The 21,988-nt window shown below is 41.3% G+C and overlaps 1 protein-coding gene across 9 annotated transcripts in view; it reads right to left on the bottom strand.

Moving 5' to 3' along the window:
* Positions 1 to 1,698: 1,698 nt before the first annotated feature.
* NRXN3 (neurexin 3) overlaps positions 1,699 to 21,988 on the bottom strand; it is a 1,067,046-nt gene continuing 1,046,756 nt past the window's right edge. For 5 of the 9 annotated variants that reach the window (XM_059723130.1, XM_059723132.1, XM_059723128.1 and 2 more), the window contains one exon: positions 1,699 to 5,326. In XM_059723130.1, coding sequence (XP_059579113.1) covers positions 4,401 to 5,326 — 926 coding nt within the window. In that variant the 3' untranslated portion in view covers positions 1,699 to 4,400. Of the gene's footprint in view, positions 5,327 to 13,849; positions 14,583 to 21,988 lie in introns of all 9 variants that reach the window. The other 4 variants (XR_009460233.1, XR_009460234.1, XM_059723133.1 and 1 more) reach the window with 2 other exon arrangements.

The raw sequence follows: 21,988 nt of genomic DNA, 5'->3' as shown, positions 1-21,988 counted from the left end.
ATATTCATCAGCAGAGAGAAGGAGATTGATTTGATAGCCCAGAGGTTAGGGCACTGATGTGGGAGAGTCAGGTTCCAAGTCCTTGCTCCAGAAACTATTTATTTATACAAAGTAGAACTGCTTCAATTGGAAAGATTGGGTAACATCCCAGAATCCCCAGCAGCCTTATGATTAGGGCCTTCTTCTGCGGTGTTAAGTTCTTATGAGGTGATCTGTGTTTAAATTACTGCTAGAAATCAGATAGAATAGGGTTTGAAACCTGGGTCTTCCATAGCCTAGCTGTGTGTGTTGTCTCTTGGTTATACATTAGGCCCTGACTTCCACCAAAATTCTTTATCTGTCTTTTTTGCAATTTAGACATTCTCCAAGAATGTCTTTCTGATGGAGTCCTGCGGGTGAGGCTGCCGAGGGAATGCCTATTTTGAGAATCCTGATGGAGTTCGCGTGTGATCAAGGGGTCCAGACAGTATCAGGACTTGACTGACTTCGGCAATTTGGCTCATGTTCACTGGCAGAAACTTAGGGGACATTAGGGAGCAGCCGAGTGGGATTTCTTTTAGGATCTCAATTGTTCCTTAGGCTAGGGACAGACATTCAAAAAGCCTGAGCTTAAATTGATTCAGTCTTTGCAGGTTAGTGTAACTTGGCTAGCCTAAATCAGTTTGTAACTGTACAGCCATCCCGTCTGGAATCAAAAAATGCAGCCACATGCCTGCAGTGGCTCAGGCTAGAAGCCGGGGGGTGGTACAGCAGCCCTCCCTTCCCTTCCAGGGCTGAGCTGAGGGGTGTGTGGCCAGGCCCCAGTAGGACGCTCTTGATAACACAGCATTTATCAGCTCTGTTATGAGGATTTAGCCCCCCCATCAGAAAACAAAGCCAGGCTCATTAGTTCAAGCTCTTCTTAAAGCTTTTTCCAAAGGAAGGAATGGAGGGACATTACCAGCTAATCTGTTGATTAGTTTCAAAAAGCCGTAAGTGGACACTGTCCTATCTGCCTTACACAGAAATGTCTCATCATTAGCTAGCATACCACATGCTGGCTATGGCCCATGCTGTGGGAGAGAGGAGGGAGGAATCCCTGCTTAAGCAGTGAGTGGTTGGGCGGGGGAGGGGGAAGGGGGAAGCCAGCGGTCCCCACTGTGCCTGCAAGTCTCTGCCAGAGCTCCAGCCAGGGAGCAGAGGGGAGGGGCCATCCCTGCTGTGGAGCAGAGAGCTCTGCCCAGCCCAGAGAGCATGCTGGATGCTAGAGGAATCTGATTTAACTTAAAACAAGGGGTCTGGGATAGACATTGCATAAACCAGTTTGACCCAAATCAGTTAAGTCTGATACTACATTCAACCAGGTTTATCTCAGACCAGTTTCAGCCATTTTCAGTCTGGTTTATGTGCACTGAACATCTGTTCCGTTACAGGTTTAAGCCAGATTCTGATCACTTAAACTGGTTTATGTGTAATGTCTGTCCCTAGCTTCAATGTTAGACTTGGAGGCTAGAGCCCCAAAAGAAGATGGGTCATGATGCCTACTGTTTAGAATAAGAGTACAAGTGTGAACATAGTTTTGTAGTTCATGGCTTAGGGCAGTCATTTAGGATGGGGGAGACCTGACTTCTGGTTCTTGATTCAGAGACATTTTTCATCTCTATAGAGGGAGTGCCCCTTGAGCCTTTAGAAAATAAAAAGGACAGCAACATCCAGGGCTTTGGGAAGAACATTTTATTGCTAAGCATATCCTTGAACAAAAATGCAAATAAGAAAAGAAAAGGAGGAAAGAAAGGGGAAAAAAAACATCACAATAACTCAAATGAAAATTCTTAAGGTTGTCCATAAAACAACAGGAATATGGTAAAAGCCCACATACAGAAATGCACATGTTCCCAAAAACTGTCCAATAGAAACTTACACAAAAAAGGAAAAGAAAGAAAGTGGGTTCTTCTCCCCTTAACGTAAAAAGGGAAAGAAAAAAGGAAAGGAAGAAAGAAAGCAGGAAATCATTTCACAAGACTCCAAGACTCCAAGAACAGCAATCTTTTACAGACATCAAGATATAATCAACTTCATATAGGTTCAGCCAGTTAGGTTGTCTAAAATCGTGCTTTCATACCTTTTTAAAACCTGTCTTTTTTTTTCTTTTTAGTATAAAAATAAATAAAAACAAAAACAAACAAACAAAAACAACCTCGCGCACACGCGCACGCACACGCACGCACACACACACACACACTGAAAATATCTGTTAACCATGAAAGCCTCTTCTCTAAATGCTTGAGAAGGCTGCTTTTTATTTAGTTCCCATGTGCGTGTGTGCATTTGATGACACTTCTTCAAAGTCAAATATTCATGCGACTTATAAACACCAGCAAGAGTAGATTTCTAAACCTAAACAGCTGATTAGTTTTCATCTGTATACAGAAAAATTGTACATTTCTGAAACTCCAGAGTCCTCAATTCATTTTGTATTAGTTTTTCTTTTTGTCTGCCTCGTTCTCTTGCTCCCTCTTTTGCTTTTTTGCACATGATTGGCATGGCCATGAAACCAGTTGGTTATTGTTCTGTACAGTAAGTTATTCTCTTACACAATAATTGGGGAAAAATAAAAACCAAACAACCAAGATTAAACAAATTAAATATAAACCAAACAAAAAAATCATCTTAACCATAAAACATTATATACATTCAGGGTAGCCATGTACAAATTACACTAACAAAAAAAAGTAGTAAAATATGTAAACAAATTCTGAGAGAATTTTTTAATCCTTTTGACACTGATAACTGTGACAAAGCTAAAACACACGCTCTCTTCACATTTTTAAGGTTCGATTTTGCTTTTTTAAAACTTTTTCTTCTAAAACAACATTCGCATTCCATGTTAAGACCATAACAGAATTTCTGTTCCAGTCGTCCCATCAAACATACCATGATAAATATATCTGTATATATATATATATATTTATATATTATAATATTATTAAATTCCTTTTACTTTATTATTTTTTGTGTCACAGCAGCTTTATTCATTTATTTCTTGTATATAAAAGAGAGGGTAAAGGGAAAATAGGGTAAATGGAAAGACAGAGATAATCAGAAATGTTACGCTACAAAATTAAAATATTACATATGAAAAACAGCTTTATGTAAAAAAAAAACCCCTATGTATATTGTATTTTTCATAGCGTGTTTCGCTTGTGTGACGTTTATGGGTCATGTCACAAGCTGAACTCGAATATTGTCTTTCTGCTCACTTTATTCACTGATTTCTTATTATTATTCTTATTTGCATGCATTGCAATCAGTCACAGAACCAGAATCTAGAGAATGGCTCCTTTATTTTTGCATGGTATATTCTGTTCAGAGTGGCTAAGCATTTTCTTGTTTTTCTTTAGTTTTTCCTTCTTATTTCCATTTAAACATATTTTGGCTGTGCTAATGCATACCAAATGATATTGTCAATAAATCCAGTGGCCCCAATCAAACCAGACCCAAAACCATCTATTCTTGAGTCTGACTGAAAACACTGGAGCCAGATCCAAGAGAACCAGCTTTCCATGAAAAAAATCATCTTCATCACCACCCATCACACACTTTCACTGTGCTGTTAGCAAACAACTTACTGCAAGACAACGGATTCTAGAGACAACACAACCAGATAGGTAGAGTAAACACCATGGGTAGCTTTTGAGTTCATATATGGCAATAGTCTCTCTTTATTTATTAGGGGTTTTTTTCTGAGATTTCTTCTTGACTCATGTCCCAGTTCATTCTCCCCCCCCACCCCACCAAAAGAAAGAAAGAAAGAAAGAAAGAAAGAAAGAAAGAAAGAAAGAACAAAGGACCCCCAGGAAACCAAACCAAACCAAACCAAACCAAACCAAACCCTAACGATCTCCAAAATCATTTATTCCACCCCCCTCCAATCTTGAAAAATTACACTGGACATGGCCAGATCAGTTTGCTTGGGGTTTTGTTTTGTTTATAATGTTTATATTTTTTTCTTTTTCTTTCTTTTTTTTTTAAATAAGTAAACTGAAAAATTATCGATACAGTCAAAGATCACGAACATTGTTAAAGACTCACTTGGAGATATGAAACAAGTAAGCCATGAAGTCTTCTACCTTTTGCAGAAAGTTCAGCAGAGCAGGAGATTAGGCAACTTCCAAGTCCGCTAACATGGTAGAACTGCATGTGCCATCTCCGGAACACTAAGTGTGCTTTATAATACAGTAGGGCAGAGTTTGCTGACTCCAAGTGATGATTGAGACGTTAACAGTCACAGCTGAATATTTTTTTCCCAATATTTTTTTCCCACAAATGATAGCTCCCAATCTTGTTAGCTGTAACGATTCTGATATTTCAGTTAAATCTCATTAAGTATTTATATATTTATATATAAATAAGTATATTTTTTACACATAATACTCTTTGTCCTTGTTTTTCTGTTTCTTGTGGCCGCTCTTTGAGCTCTGCTGCTTCTCCTTGACGAGCGTGCCGTTGCTCTGGGCAGAGTTGCTGATGTAGTTCCGCGTCTCATCCACCTGATAGGACCCCTCGTCCCTGTTCCTGTACTTGTACATGGCGTACAGGAGGATCAGGATGCAGAGGGCAGCAGCAGCCACTATGCCGACGACCATCCCCGTTGTGCTGCTCGACTCGCGGACCACCTCTGAGGCCCCCGGAACCCGTCTGATTCCTGGCTCCGTGGGGTTTGCTGTGGGCACATTACGGAACATGGGGGAAGTTATTAGCGGGCTCTTCAGCTTTGTGCTGTCTAGCTCATAGGCAGTGGGCAACGGAAGCAAGACTATGTCAGGCTGGGGTTTGAGCTCACGGTTATTCATTTTGCCGGCTGGCAATTTGGGCACCATCCCAGTCGAGGACGAAGCTGTGGAGCGGATCAGCTCAGGGGACAAAGACGTGGTAGTAGTCCTACCAGTTTCGGAGACTTTGTTAGGTCTAAAGTCCTTGGATTCCCACTTAGGTGCGTGTGCTTTGTAGCCACCTTCGAAGACTGAAGTGGAAAGACTCTTATCTGTTACCAAGGAGAAGGTGGTGTAAAAATCTTCATCATCAGTAGGGGGCAGGTTAGAGTCAAAGGTTTCCCCTGAGCCATACCCAGATATCACCAAGCCATCATCATCACAACCATCGCTGCCTTGGTCCGACAAGCAAGGTAACCCCGCCTCAGAGGTCATGGACAGGGAATCTTTGGTGGTCTCAATAATGGTGAGGAGGGGGCGAAAGGTAGGGGGGAGTGTAATGAAAGGTGCACGAGTAGCAATAGGAGGAATATCTAAAGGGTCTTCTACAAGTAGAGGGATAACTAATTCACCTCCTGGGATTAAAAAGAAAAAACACAAGATTAGTACATTTTACTGACCCAGAACCACATTTTAAATTTGCTCAGCTTAAAGGTGATGGATAACTCAGAAATTCATTGAGACAATTTTTCTCCCCTTATCCACACTAGCAGCACAAATCCCCAGGGCCTTAGATCCTTCCCTCTTAACCTGTTTTTAAGCTAGGTAAGTTGGCCATTTCAATTCCTCCCACTTTAAACTCCAAAAGGTATGCTGTGGGAGAATTCTGAAATCCTTGGGGCTAAAAGGTTTGGTCTTGAAGATACTCTCAAGTGACTCTGAAGAATTCAAATTTGGCATAGTTCTACTTTCTTAAACAGTCTGTCGTAGTAAGAGGAAAAGAATATTTAAACATGGAATTATTCCAAGCCACCATAAAATAGTGGATTAGATTTTGCTGCTCTTGACCATTTCATCTTACCAGTTTTGCCTCCTCTGTGTCTTGTCATTATGGTAGCGCTGAAATTTCTTCTCTGTTTTCCTTCCACCGCAATCTCTAAACACTTCCTGGTTCATTCTTTTCTTCTTGTTTATTTTTCTGGCTTTTAAATTGTGCAAGTGAATGTAGTTCTCATGGGAGTGAGGGATGGATTGAGAAACTAGAGCTAGATGGAGGGCATGCAGGCACCAAGAGCTGTTCAATCTTTGTTCATCTTTTTTTGATCCATAGTACCCGCTGCTACTCCATCCCTAACTCTCTCCCTATATTTTCTCAGCTCTGTCTACTAATTTACCCCCAAACTGATCAGCAGTTCTCCTTGATATTCTGATGCTGTGCTTTGACTAAATGGACACTGACAATCCTGGCTGATTGTGCCAAGTTGTGGTGTGTACGCTGACCTAAATCAGAATTTGAGCCCAAGCTCAAACTGATAAGTAGTGTACATTCTTGGAATTTCTCTATATACAGAGATCAGTGCAAAGTTTTCTGTAGCTTAGAAGAAAACCTATGAAACCCTACTAAATGCAATATTTTTCTAGAGTCCTTGCCCTGTGAACAATCAGCAGCCAATCCCCTTTTCCATACACAAGCTCATTCTATCTGCAAACAAGAGAGTCAAGGTAATTTTTGGCACCTGGGTTTCTCAGCAAAGTTTTGCTATATTGAAATATCTAGACCTGCCTAAGTAAGTTGGTTTGTTTCATCAAGGTAATACGCTTGATTCACATGTGCACTATAATGTGACTTCACTTCTGCTTTCAGGATAATGGGGCTATCATTTCACTTATCTTTTAGGCAGGTGTGGAGGTAAATTGCACTCTTTTATGTTCAGATCACACAGTTGGGTATTTAAGTGCAGGTTCCTGACACTTTTTATGAAGCTGTGTTGCTTTAGTGTGTTTTGGGGTGTCTTGTATTTACATTTTTGCTAGCCACCTGAGTAAGCTGGGCTGTTTATTCGGATCCATTGATTTCAATGAAAGGCTGCCTGAGAAAGAATCATATATAAAGCACACTTCCTCTTTGCTTTGTACCATGAGAAGTCATTTATATCAGTTCTGAGTGAATGTAAAATGTCACATGAAAGAATGGAGATTTTTGACTTGGACTTAACATACTCAGAATGTGTGCAGATGTGGGAGATTCAAAAACAATGGGTAATAAGATCCCAAATTAAAAAAAAAAAAGACTCTCCATCTGAACTATTTGTTAATTATTGTTAATAAACAGTCATGTACTTAACTAACTGCCTACCTGGCAGTAGGGTCAAATTTCTGGTGTCTTTTATTAATACTGAAAAGTTGTATTATACTGTCTACATGCATTTCACGTGAAGGTTCTATTAATGCCAACAAGAGTCCTGTACAGACCGTATCACCAAGTACTGCCCTTAAACTTGTTTTTGGCTGCTTGCAGTTTGCCATCAATTCAAGGTAAATGGACTTGTGCAGCGGCCATGTTTAATCATCAGTTGTACACAGAGGGTACACATGTCATCTCAGACACTGTTTGGTCGCAGTCTGGTTAGCAACCCTGGCATATGGTTATTTTTCAGTTTTTGCGAGGGGTTAAATGCTGATGAACTGAATCAATGGGAATATTTGCTTTTATGTCACTGCTGCTAGAAATTAGCTTTGCATGTGGAATATAATATTTAGTTTCTTGATACACCTATGTTGCAGAGTTGTTTCTTTTGTTTGCCATGAAAATGGCCAATTTGATTATGCGGCATAGTTTTGTCAGCTTCTGGATAGCATTTGTGCCTTAGCTACAACAAAGAAGGGAAAAGTTGAATATTTTAGGTAAAAAAATAATCCAAGGGGGTTGCTTCATATTGTATTTGTTCACTACAGAGATGGAAAAGGCATCATTAGTTTGTAATCTGCCAGACAGCTATGTTATATTTTCTGATTTTTTGACTGAGCCTTGCTGCACATGAAGTAGAATCAGGGACTTGGACTGTGATTTACCCCTGTCGCAGAGGCTTCTGTTATTAGAGTGGGCATGGCTAATCTTTGTTAACTTGTCTCAAGACAAACTTTTATGACGGGGCTTAAGAACTGAAAATCTACCACTGGACATTTTACAGTCTAGGTAAGAGTGAATAAAATAAGAGAAGTTTAAGCCATACACAAAATCAGCTGCTTGATAGGGAATCAAGTCCCTCAAAGTCATTTGAGGTCTGTTGAGGGGGTTGATAGTGTCCCTTTAAGTGATTTTAAAATTAGTGCCTCTGTCATTAAATAGTAGCATTCATCTGCAGTTTTAGTGCACCATCTGTGACACACAACTGGAGTCATAAGTTTGACAGTTTTTAATTGCCCATCTAAAGCTTCTGAAGTGCTTTTGTTATTAAAATCTACTGTGTCTACAAATGGCTTCAGTGTGCAGCTGATCTGCCACCCACTGGGGTGATATTTTGGACAGCTTTCCTCCCTGGAGGAAATATTTTAGTCCACTTTACAGTCCACTTTACAGTCAACCCTTTAGACTTGACTCCAAGGAAACAAGAAATATTGTTTTTAAAACCATTTCTAGACCCAAAACTGATATTAAGAAACAATTCATTTTTCTAAGACTTTTTTTTACTTGTAGTTAATGATCAAATCTATTGCCACTAAAAATGTTCATGCTTTCCATGATATAAACAGAGTTATTAGGACAAGTGGAATTCCACAAATGTACCAGAGAGTATTGAGCTCCTTGAGTATAAGTATGGTGGAAGGAGGACCACTGGCCAAATTCAGAGGTCAGCTTTGTAGGATCTGTCTTGACGTATGTCAGAGAGGTGTTGTAACTTAAATTATTGGAAGGCTTGGACAAACTTAGACTTTCTTAGAATTACTTAATCTCACCTCCATATTTGGCCCAAAGTGTTCAATAAGCAACACCATGTTTATAAGTTACCCTGTAAGAATCATAGAAAAGTGGATCTGGAAAGGACCTCAGGAGGCAGGAAGCTCAAGACAGGATCATCCCTATTTAAGCCTCCTATTGAAGCACTTGTCTAATCTGTTCTTGAAACTGCATAAGTAACTTTCATTCACAACTACTATGTACAGTGCTTGAAAATATCAAGATCACCATAATTTGCCACAGGTAAACCAAGGGAATGAGGGCACTGTCAATGTCCTGCCACTGCAAGGACAGGAAGTAGTTTGTCAAAATATGTTTGACAGATGCAAGGAAGAGGACCATACCCCAGTTGCAGTGGAAGACAAAACCCTGCACAGTCTGTGCCATTCTGCCCATTGGATAAAATTCTTTTATGATCCTGAATGTTTGGATCTACCTGATCCTGTATAGAAAAGCAAGATCGTCTAACTAGGAACCTACGGGGCTTTTTTAAGTCCCACAAGTAACGTAGACACACCAGTCAAAAATCTGCAGCTTTGGCTGTACCCAACACCCAAAGTTTCTGAGGAAGGCAATTACCCCTCTTCCTCTCCAATACCTCTGGCAATAAGGGGAAAAAAATTCTTCCTGGCCCCATGTGGTAACTACCAAAGCCCGGAAGTATGGGAAAATCAGACATTGCACTCTGCACTGTAACCTAGTAACTGCAAATACAACTCCATGCATCATATACTCTAGCCGGAGAACTAAAACCCACCTTTCCTCATTTTATCCCTTCCATAAACTTGTCACAGATCTTTATTTTTGCTTCATAACCAAAGAATAAAAAGTATAATTAACAGGACTTCTCTTGGGCTTCCTTGGCTTTAAAGGAACCATTTTCCCCCTAAAGAGTTCATTTGTCACAGTAACTGAGACATTTGTGCCTCTTGGGATTAGTGTTTTTGCATCTGTTTTGGGTTGGTGGGAGAAGTGTGCTCTCATTGATGCTAAAATTGGCGTATCTCTCAAGCAGCTACTTGAAATCGTTCTTTCAATGCTTGATTTCCTGTTTTCTTTGGCCCTGTACTAATGACTTCCCAAGGAGAACATAGGAAGGAGCTTTTGGGTTTGTTACTTGTTGATTTTCATATATTGCTGCTGGCTATGAATGTGGAGTTTCATGCTGCAAATAGAAACCTTTGCTTCCATATAAGAGAACGTTCTCACACAGCAGATCTCTGGTGAAGACCTTGAACTTCTAGGTTGAAGTTTCACCACTTTCATTGTCCGAAGTATACATAGGATTTAAAACGAAGCACATTGTGCAGAGACACCAACCAGTGGATGACTCCCATCAAATCAATAATTAGGATTAAAATTTGTTAATTAATTGCTGTAATCCTCTCTGACGGTGAGAAGGGCTATATTAATGCTAAACATTCGTTGTTTTTGTTGCTCAGTTCTTGATGTCTTTAATGATTTGGTCTATTTTTATTAAATTAGTTGTGTAGCTGGCTCTTAAGAAATGTATGGTGAAATTCTCTCTCAAAATATTCACTACTTGTTATTCAACCAAGGTTCAACTGAAGAGGCAGGAAATTTTGTTTCTTCAGTGTTATTGCCTTTTCTTTTTTTTCTTTTTTTGGGAAAATTGGTCATTGCTTTGCAAATACTGGAGAATGAGCAGTGGATTCAGAACTTGTATTTAGAATTCAGAGCATCCTAAGAGGATACTAAGCTCTTTTGAGTTTTCAGTCTGGCCAACTCGCCTGTCCTTTTCCCCAAACTTGTTGTGTGCTTTTTGAAATAGTTTGTGTTGACAGCCTGGTACTGAAGAATGAAATAAAAGGGAATAGATAAACTAGCTGCTTCTCCTAGGTAGGGATGCAGAATCAGTGCTTCATTGGCTGGGAATAAATGCAAAAGGTACAATGAACAACAAGCAGCACCAAGAGAATTGCAGCCTGAGTGATGGGTAACCCCACCCAGTAAAATACTAGTATCCAAGTGCTTCTCTTGGATTTCTTCTTCCCAAGAACAAGCACTATGTGTATTCCATAAAGTTAGCATTTTAAATCTGGACCATATACTTTTTTGACAGGGTTGTACTTTCTTTTAAACCAGCAAGATCACTGGGGATATAAAAGGTCTACTTTAGCCTTGAAGCTGCCCTGCTTTTTGCTTTATGAGTGTATTTATAGATATATAATTCATACCTCTGAGGCTGATCTCCAGTAAGGGCTCTCTGCCACTGGAAAGAAAGAGTGTTAAAAATTTAATAGAAGTCTTTTGAACTGTAAGGATGTTGTGGGCGAATCATGAATGTAGAGGGCACCAACAAAAAAAAGGTGCAGCAGCCTCCAGCTCTCTTTATGGCCAAGACTTTTTCACTAGTCTCTAAATTCAAGTTCTGAATCCACTGCTCATCAAAGAGAGGCAGGACAAAAAGCACACACTAAAAGAATCCTAAAAGATTCACCTGCTGAATCTCATGATGATTATAAAGGGACATAACCCTGTGTCTCTTCTAGATGTGGTGAAAAAGATTTTAAATGCCCAGCACAGCACATCCACATGACATCTTCAGGTTTGAAATTCCACATCTAAAGTCTCATTTGCATTTTATTCTTATCCTCTTGCTCTGATACTCAGCTCCACTTTCTGTCTGAAATATACTGCCATAGAAAATAATCCACCACCATTCCTTCCCCTGATTTATGCAAATTGGGTGCAGAAATTCTCATTAAATAATTGAGATTTTAAACATCACTAGGGGTTTGTTCTCCTTTGGGTCCTTTGAGGGTGAACAGGAAAAAATATTCAGACCACAGTCATTGATTTTCAGAAATCTGATGCTAGTATGAAGCTGAACAGATGAACGTTCTTAATATTCTTTCACCTCTTTTCAACCTCACTTAATTGAAAATGACAGTCAGTAACACCAGGGTACTTTAGCCTTCTGCCTCAACTACCCTGACTCTCTTTTTCCTCCCTGAAAATCAAATGCTACCAAAGTGACTTGAGCAAACACCTGTCCTGCAGCCGGATTTGTTGCTCTAAAAGAGGAAAGGTGCCAAAAGACACTGTCTAGAGCAGGGGTGGGCAAAGTCCAGCCCGCGGGCCAAATTGGGCCTACAGCAGACTCCATTCCCTGGCAGCACCTGCCCACATTGCTGCGGACAGTTTCCATGGGGACTCTGGCAGTGGCAGCATCGTGACTGGCCCCAGCAGTGGGGACTGGCCCCAGCAGTGCTGGCAAGGCCCGTGGCAGGGCAAGGAGCTGTTCTGTGGCTGGGGCTGGGATCTTGCCGTGGTGACAGTGTGGTCCAGAGCCAGGGCAGAGCTGTGGTCCACTGCCTGCACACCCAGCCGGATCCACCATTTTGCCCACCCCTGGTCTAGAGGCATCAACATTGGTCCATCTACAACATGCATTAAGGTGCTTTTTCTCATGCGCATTAAAGTCAGTACCACCAATGTGAAGTACTAAAGAAAAGTGCATTAGGCTGCCTTAATGCCCCGTAATGAATGTGCGTAGTTTTTAAGTGACGCTTAATGTGCAGTTGCCTATTTTATTGTGCATTAACGCAATAGCATGTTTTTTTACGTCATGCTTTAGCGCACAGTAAAATAGACTACTGTGCATTAAAACACATGTATACACACACCCAGAAATAACTGATTAAGGGTCAAGTCCAGGTCGGTGTCAAAAGTCCCATTCATTTTCAGAGAGAATTGTTTCCTAAAGTTTATGATCAGCTTCCCCCAACCTGAGGTTTTTTTAATTAGGGAGGAACAAATTACTGTGGATGAAAGAAGAATTGATGCCAGCCTTGCTAGAGGATGTAGGGCCTAAGTGAGAGTTTATGAATACAATATTCGGTCAAATATTTAGAGTATTTTGCTGTAAATTATTGGTTGTTTTAGTTCATGCCAGTTTCAGCCAAGGCAGAAATAGGAAATACCCAAGGAATATTACCTGGAGTAACAAATGCCTTAGGTTTTAAGATATAATAAAAGGCATTGTTAATTTCAAAAGAAAACTGCTTCTCATCACATTTCCAATGTTAGTAGTAGATTAGAAAGGTTAATCTAAGCATCCAGACTTTGAGTTGCTTCTCTGAACGAACCAAAATGTATTGAACCCTTTATGGTATCTTCCATTAATTTAAATCTACTTGATTTATTGACAGTAACAACAACTTATTAGTGAACATAATTACCTGTTCCATTTTGAGCATCAGTTCTTCTGGGCAGCTGTCAGCTGAGCCTGAGATCTCTGCTACGTATTTAGCACTATGCTACCAGATGAGCCCTTCAAAAATTCCCTTATCCATAGCAAAGGTGTTTTATTTGTTCATTTAGTTACTTTACGTTTAACCTGAACTCAGTATTATCCAAAGAAATGCACACTGCAGGGCAGGAAATACCGTAAAGGACAAGGGAAATTTTAAAAGTTCAAGACAGTAAAAGCTTGGAAGAAAAAATTGCTAGAAGAGGTTTGCTCTTATGCTGTTAATGTCATTTTGGGGCAGGTGTTTGCAGTGTAACAGGACACTTGAGAGTATGTTCTCGACTGTGTCACAAGGAAGATGATTCGCAATCAAGGAAATTACTACTAATAAAATGCTTCCATGTGAACAAGATGGATGGAGTTAGAGTTAAAAACAAGGAGACCCTCTGGCCAAAGGGGGAGCCACTATGTCAAAGAAACTTCCCTTGTTTCTTTCTGGAACATTGACTACCACTCCCCTAGCTTGGCATTACTGCTTATTTTTCTGTGGGAGGCAAAGGCATCTGGGGAGCAGGGTTGACAAAGAGCAGGAGCAACCACCACTGGGTCATTCACCCTCCTCTTACAAAGAATAGTCATTTAACCAGCAATATACAGAGCGCAGGAAACATAACAGAAAATACAGAAGCAAACATATCCAAAATTAAATGAAAACATTTATACTTCCCCCCAAACATAACCATACACTAGAAAATAAAAAAAAATCATTAAAACATAAACATTTCACAGCAAAATTAAGCTCAGCAAAAGAAAAGAAAAACACAGGTCATTCGCTTTATGAGAAAGAAAAAAAGGTAAAACCCAAGAAAACTGAACAAAAAAATTCCGAAAACTAAAAACATTGCTTCTGTTTTAAAAAAGGACTCAAAATATATAAGTAGTTAGAAGAAAGCATATCACATTGATTGCATATAGTCAACTTACATCAACAAATTGCCCGCATGTTTTTTGGCATGAAAGAAAAATTTACAAAAGAAAGTTGTGTAAGAATGCTCTTGGACAAGTAGAATTGCCACATTCTTGTAACTTGCTTTTTTGTTTCGTTGTCGTTTCTTAAAAACTTTTTTTTTAGCAAAATGTTTATTATTTCTTTTTTTTAATATAATTTTACGACAAAGGGCGATACAGGGAGGCAACAACACATACATCCACACCACATAACATGAAAAGAAAAAAATCTTGCACCTTAACAGATTTGAGCTTTTGTTTTTTTTCTGTAGGTTTTTTTTTTTGGTTGTAAATTATATTTGTATTGTTTAAAATAATTCATGTATTACAATTGAAAAAAAACTGTACACTTTATAGAATATACGTTTGTTTACGTATCTACAGATATGATGATTTTTTGATAATTAAGCTTTTCTGCTTTTTTTGGTTGATTTGATATATATTTTTTTAAACATTTTCTTTTTTCTATAATTTTAGTGTGTGTGTTTTTTAAGGAATGGATGACCGCACATAAAATTTTAACGATGCTAAAGAAAGGGTTGGGAGGGGACTTATGGATAGAAAAGATGCCTAGGGTGGATGGAATAGGAGTGTAAAATCTATGAGTGTACTACACAGGAGATGAAGATGATGGGAGTGAATGTGTAAGTCAGTTGCCATGTCCATGTAAGGGCGGTACGGAGTGATCTAGCAGCATTAGAGCTTCTGGCTGTAAGGAAGGGATGGGCAATATACAAAAACAAATGAGCATATTCATGCCCATCAACAAAAAGAAAGAACAGAACTCTAACATTGACAATCTCACAAACCCTAAGCTGCAACTTCTTCAACATGCAAGTTACAAAAAAAATTATTAAGAATTATAATAATAATATTCACAGTTTCATTAAAGGTTCTCAAATTATAAAAACAGTTAAAGCTTTTGTCCCTACTAAAAAGAGCAGTAAAAATACATAAACTAATAATAATAATCATAATCAGAGATTAGAAAACAAAAAACAAGGAAACTAGTTTTATGCATTGCAATTAGAACTACTTCAAATGCAGCTACGCACAGCCCAATATGCAGCTAAAGGTCTTTTCCAAAATCCATGAGGAAGTTGACATTGTTCTAAGGAATTGGAGGCAACTGTTGGTCCAGCACATGAAGTCTTTGTTTTAAAATTAATGTGTACTTCAAGATTCCCCTCCCTCTTGAATCAGATTATGTTTAAAATCAGATTAATTTGAGTGATCTTAAAATTGTGGCTGTGGGGATTCTGCTGGTGAAGTAGTTCCTTAGTTAAAGAGGGAAGTAGGGGGAAAAATTGCAGAAAACAATTCATAACTCTTTTTTTGTGTTTGTTTGTTGTTGTTGTTGTCATTAGATTGGAACAAACCAAATCTAAGTTAGAAATTCAAGCATCGAAAAGAAATACATTAAAATATAGATATATAGAGATATACTAAAAAAAAAAGCAAAAAGAAAAAAAACCAGCACTTTATTCCCAGCAAGAAGGGAGAAAAGAACAATTGTGGATTCTTTTTAAATTTTATTTTTAAAGAAAAAATATTCCACACACTTTCAAAGATGAACGAACCAGATGCACACATTTAAAAGGAACAGACAAAGCAGTCTAGGGACACTTTCATTGCTTGGATATTTTTTGCTTGTGGATTGGTTTCTGCCCATTTCAATTTTTTTTTAATTTTTGGCCAAAAAAACCCACCACCCTCCAATGTTGCTTTTTTTTTTAATAGATCTTTTTTGTCATTACTTTTTTTCTTTTAAATAAACATGGAAAAAAAAAAAGGACGTGCAGTCTGGATGTACGTCATAAATAGACATAGAAAAAGATAGAAGAAATTGGCTGAGATTGACAAATGGGTTATATAATAGCTTAATTTTACTGTAGGATGTTAATAATAATAATGCATGCTTAAAGTAAGTTGCATTTAGGGAAAGTAGAAAAACAGAACAGCAAGCTAGGACTTGGGAGAGAGGGAGGGGTGGAGGGTTAGCAAAGAAGACGAGTCAGGAAACAGGGTGGTATATCATTCCATGCCTGTCCAGTAAGGGCAAAGTACATTCCAAGGGTTCTGTGCAGGTTATGGGAAAAGATTAGAAGGGAAAAAAGAGTGGGGAGAGATTGCAAGAGATACTGGGAAAGTCATTCCACGCTCATCATAATGTTGTCTGTTGGGATCAAACACATAAAACTCAAGCCTATACTCCTTACTCAGGACCAGTTTTCCAACCATACTCATGATGAGGTGCACTTATTTATATACATAGCCTCACTGGGATTATTCATGTGAGTGCTAGTCAATTTGAGTAAGGGTGGAAGAATTATTTCCTGCAAACACTTGCTACTTAAAGTAATGATTACTACCAAGCAAGCTGATGCAGCAAACAATAATGATATACTGTTTGCTTGCTCATGATTGTGAGCAGTTATCTCAAACACACATGCACACACACGCACACACACGCACATGCACACAGAGAGAGTCAAGTGGACTACTACTATGAGCTCATCAGAGGAGCTACTTAATTGTAGTAAACATTAGTTTGGTAGTAGGTGTTTCTAGGAGTGGACCTATGATTCATACCACTGAAGTTGACAGGCAACTCAGGGCCTTGTCACACCTTCTCTTACAACATCTGCAAGCCATAGGAATATTGTGATGTATTAAAGTTAGTACACATTAGAGTGGTGTCACATATTCATTTGCAATAGCTGTAAATCATTACAATATAAAGTTAATATATGTTAGGAAACAACCCTCACCTGAAAGAGAAAAACTTTGCAATATGGTGAGGGCGCTTAACTTGTGCTAAACTACTTGGATATGCATCTGCTTTCATATTAACTGCCCTTAGCAAGTGTTAGATTGAATGTGTGACATCACCCTGTCACAATGATTAACACTGCAACTGTTCGTTAAATTGGGTTCTTTTCTTTTGCCATCCAGGCCATAACTTGCTTTGTAGCTAAAAACCCCACAGCAGCTGTTATTTAAGGACTGTAGGGTTGGGTCTTATAGTGTGAAAAAGGTATTATGGATAATGAGGATATTAGTAATCAGTCCACTTGGGCTTTATTTAAAACTGGAAGCTAAGGAATAAAGGTACTCTTGTACCATTACAGATTAGGATAATACAAATAGACTTCCAGATGAAGATATATTTGTTTTTTGTTAGTAGGGGGAGGTAGGGGTGAGAGTACTTTCAGACCCACTGAGAGAACTAAAGTAGTTAAAAATAAACAACGTAAAGATGCATATACTATGTTGCATAAGTTTATTTTGGATGTATTATTGAAAAAGTGTCCCAAACTGGTAAGGATGGACAAGGGAATGGGAAGGTATGAGAAAAATCCAACTACTATTGAAGCGCCAAAGGCATGAGACAACCCTGGCCACTAATACAGTGCACATGTGGTAGGAATGGCCAATGCCCCTACTGAAACAATGCACTGGAATGATACACTATGTCCCTTTGGAGAATGAGTTAAGAAGGGAAGAGGTTCAACCAAGGACAGGGAAACCTAGCTAGGTGAACTTCAGGGACAATATACTTGGGTGCATCTGGTAACAGAGGATGTACCCATTTGATAGATTCATGTGGAATTTTTTTCTGGATATTAGAAAGGATTGGTTGGAAACAAAAAGTAGAAGTGGTGAAACCCCTGAAGTGGGCATATTTTTTTAGTAAGCCTTCAAAGTTCATGTCCCTGGGCTTTGTCCCCTAGCAGGATTCTTTGCCTCTAGTTAAATCAGCAATTAGAAAATTTCACAACAAGGCACTGAAGCTTTAAATTTGAACAAACCCTTGTCATGAATTGCAGCTGGATTCTAAGGCTATGGACACATGAGTAGAAAGATGAAGCTCAGGGCATTAACTCATAGCTAAGTTGTTCATGTGCCCATCTCTTAAGAGCTGTAAAATATGGAATGGGGAATTCATGGTTTTCCTTATAGCACTAAACAGACCCTAAACGTGTGGAATGCAGTAACCAATCTTGGAACCTGAAGTTAGGGACTTCACGCCATACTAGTTCAGCTCTGCTGTTTTATATGCTTAATTTTGAACCCCAGAAAAGGTGTTTGCTGCCAGTAGATCAAAAGAACCTAGCAAACAGAGTCATATTTTTCCAGCTAATTTACTTTCTATTTAGGCACATAAATAAATGAGCAGATTTTTAACAGAAAATTGTGTGTATAGAGTTCTGTGTATAGAGCACTGAAAAATCTGCCCTGAATTCTTTTTTTAAAATGCAGGCCCAGTAGCTAGTAGCTAAACAGAGCTTTTAGAAGCCTTAATTTAGGCACCCTAATTTGAAACCTGAGACTAGAATATTTCCATGTCAATCTATAAACTAAATACTTTGCTGATAAATCTTTAATGCAACTCTCCCTCCAAATAACAAGCAAAAGGTATTAAGCTTTCATTTTCAAATACTGAAAAGTCCTGGGTATACATGTCTCAGTGCATCAGAAGTTAATAGCCACTGGCCTGAAGAACAAAAGATTCAAGTTTATTGTGGAGATAGCTGAAAATTTTTATATTTTGATTTTCTAATCGAAATTCTAAATTAAAAAATGATAAGTTCTTAACAGAAGCCTCCCCTTCTCAGCCAGTCCTAATTATCTCAACTGTACTTGCTATTTTCACAAGTTCTTTACTTTTGCTGTGGTTTATTATTATATTTTAAATTGCTATTGGTAAATTTAATTCATATGTTCATTTGAGCCTAATAGTGCTGGATTGGACCAGGTGTATTAGAGCAAGTGCTGTATAGCTGTCACTAGTTCAGCATAGTCATTGCCCCTCTCTTCTACTGCACAGGATTCCAAGAGTACACCCTCTCAGCTCTGTCCCTAAACTGTAATCTTGACCTGCATCAACACCTATTGTCTTAGTCCTGGGTCCTGCAAAATTTCTTTCTGATCTGGAGCATTCTCTCTTATTTCAACCCTTGGCTTCCATTAACCTGCCAGTTCAGCTGATTTTCAAAACACTGCAATCCATCCCATTTGAGTTGGTTTCCAATACATCCCATTACTAACCAGCAGCACCTTCTGCTATTCATAGCCTGCTGCTGCTGCATTTTAGCCTTGTATTCCTTGCTATTCCAGGCCCCCCTGTCCATTCCCCTTCCCCATCCCTATCCCTTTTTGATTTCCACCTGCTCTGATTGCAGTGCAAGGATGAGACCAATATATTCATTTTCCTTCCCCACTCCAGTGTAAAATAAGACCCAGGAACTTCAATGATAAAAGGAAAAGTGCAGTTTGCCAGTGCACAATACAGGCCTCCTGCTCGCTTTTTGCAATACTGTCTGTAACACTACTTTAGTTATAAGTCAGCACCTTTTAGGGTCATTTAGAGGCATATTTCCATACTGAGGCAGAAGAGAGACAAAAGCTCGTCAGCTGCTCATATTGTTGAAAATTCAGTTAAAAGAGACAAATGGAGTGATTTCAATGAGCTGAGGAGATGTGCATATCCCTGTAAGTAGGTTAGCCATAAAACAGAGAAAAATGCACCATTATCTATGCATCTGCTTTTCAGCTTCAAGTAGTGTCTGCAGCAATACTTCTTTAGTTAGCTTATGTGGCAGGAATTCATATTAAAGAAAAGAATAAAATCCATTGTCGGTTTGCATGGGTGTGCAAAAGGAGAGAGGGACTCTAAGACTCTATTCTAGGAGAGACGCATATGACACAAATAGTTACTCTGCCCAAAAATAGGAAGGAAAGGTATGGACCATGACTCCATACACCCCGTGTACAGGGTAGCAGAGGTAGGGACACACATTACAAATAAAGCAATTTAAGTAATCAGAAATTGGCTTAAACCTGTAACAGAACATAAGTTCAGTGCATCTAAACTAGTTTCAAAATGGCCGAAATAGGTTTAAGATAAACCTGGTTGAATGCAGTATCAGACTTAACTGATTTGGGTTAAACTGGTTTATGGAACTGCAAAATTGTCCCAGACCCCTTCCTGGTGTAAGTTAAATCAGAGTCCCACAGCATCCCAGCATGCTCTGCAGCCCTGGGCTGTGCTCTCTGCCCCCGGCTGCTAGAAGAGACATTTCCACCCTCAGCAGCCAGGAGCAAGCTGGATTTCTACACCTCATCTGCTTCTCAGCTAGGGAACTGGCTCAGCTCCCAGCTGGGGCAGGACAGCAAAGCGCCCACTGCCAGTTTTCCCTCCTCCGCTGGGCACAGGGTGGGTACTTCCTCCCCACACACAACTCCCACCTCAGCTGGCCCACAGGCCAGGGAGGGGGCATGGCTGGGGAATCATCCCAGCTTGGGTGAGAGGAATAAAGCCGCCATGGGGGCTCCAACCTTCCCCACAGTGGAGCTTCTTGGGTCGGCCTGGAGCCCATGGGAAGGCTGGCGCTCAGGCAGCAGAGGCCCCCGATGCACTCCCCGCTGGGCCGGCTGCCCTCAGAGAACCTTGCAGTCAGGGCAGGAGAGTGCTCTCACCGGCACACTGCAGGATAGTCTGGGGCAGCGGAGCTGCAGCCGGTGATGCAACCCCCCTCCCTTCTCCCCTGTAAGCGGCACTGCCATCCTGCGTGGCAGCCTGGTGGGTGGAGCAGGCTGGGAGCCACTAAGACTGCGCCAGGCAGGGCCAATGGGCAGCCCCATGCAGGGCTTGCAGGGCAAGCATAGAAGATGTGGGGAGGGCTTGTGTGATGCCAGCAGGGAGCTAAGGGCAGGGGCGCTGGGGCCCAGCTCCTGGATGGGGAGGAAGCCCTGGGCTGCAGCTCTGTCTAGGAGGCACTGGGCAGCCCATGCTCTGACCTGCCTGAGCCGGCTCCAGCAAAGTGGTGGCGCAAGAGGCCGTGCTCATTTGGTGGCTCCTGGGATGGCAGCAGGGGCATGGAATGGGGGTGGGAAAAGGAGAGGGAGAGAGAAGCAGCTGCTGTTTTTCCTTTCCACTCCCTTCTTGGCTGGTCTGCCAGCCAGGGAGCAAATGTCACAGGGTGATTGGCTCAGCTCCTGCAGTCCCACCTGAGCCGGGAGACAGGGTGATCACCCAGCCATGCCCACCCCCCCAGCCAGTGGGGCATCTGAGGAGGGAATGGGGGGGAGGGAATGACCCCCATTGTGGGCTTCCACCTGCTGTGCCAGACACAGCCTAGCTGAAAGTCCAGAGCTGGGATGGGGGGGCTGTTTCCCCCCTCACTTCCTCCCCAACCTGCCTGCCAGCTGAGAAGTGCCTGTGGCCAGGTGATCAGCCCAGTTCCCAGCTTGGGCAGGGGAGTAAAGCCCCCACTATGCACTTCCCTACACCTGGGAGCCAGGTCTATCATCTGACTATGCCTCCTGCTCAGCCGGCAGGCAGGCTGGGGAGGAAATGGGGAGAAAAAGCAGCCCCTACTGAGGGCTTCCCCACCCCCGCACCTGGCACAGACCAGCTGAGGTCCAGATCTGAGTGGGAAGCCATTCCCCCCCACTCCATCCTCCTCCAGCCAGCTGGCCAAGGAGGGGGCATAGCCAGGTGATTGACCCAGCTCATGGCTCTGGGTGTGGGCGGGGAAGAACTGCATCACTGGGGGTTACCCCCTCCCCCTTTCCCCAACACCAAGGAGACCCCAAATGGGGGTCCAATGCCATGTGGAGGGGAGGGTTTCCCCCCACACCTCCTCCTCTGCTGGTGCAGACTGAGGAGGGGGCATGGCTAGGGGGACTGGCTCTGGTCTTGGGGAGAGAGGGGAAGAGGCACCCTGCTGGGGGCTCCCCCCCTCGCCCCTTTGTGGGGGAGATCCTGGCTGAAGTTTGGCGGAGCAGGTGGTTTCCCCCCAGGCCTGCTCCTTAGTCGGCCTGGACTGAGGAGGGGGCATGGCTAGGGGGACCTGCTCTGGGCATAGAGAGAAGGGGAAAAACACCCCACTAGGGGCTTCCCTCCTCCCTTTCCCCAGTGCTAGGGAGACCCCGGAGGGCGGTCTGGTGGGGGGCTTTCCCCAATGCCCCCTCCTCAGCTGACTGGAAGATAAAGAGAGGGCATAGCTGGAAATCATCCATCTCCCAGCTCTCTGCAGTGTCTGGCAGGCTGGGAGGCATGCTCTAGGGCCCCCACCTCTTGGTATGGGCCACTGCAGGGGTCTGGCC

Source organism: Alligator mississippiensis, chromosome 2 (assembly GCF_030867095.1).
Source record: "Alligator mississippiensis isolate rAllMis1 chromosome 2, rAllMis1, whole genome shotgun sequence".
Classification (NCBI taxonomy): domain Eukaryota; kingdom Metazoa; phylum Chordata; order Crocodylia; family Alligatoridae; genus Alligator; species Alligator mississippiensis.
Note: the sequence above shows the minus strand (reverse complement) of the source record. Positions and strands in the feature narration are given on the sequence as shown.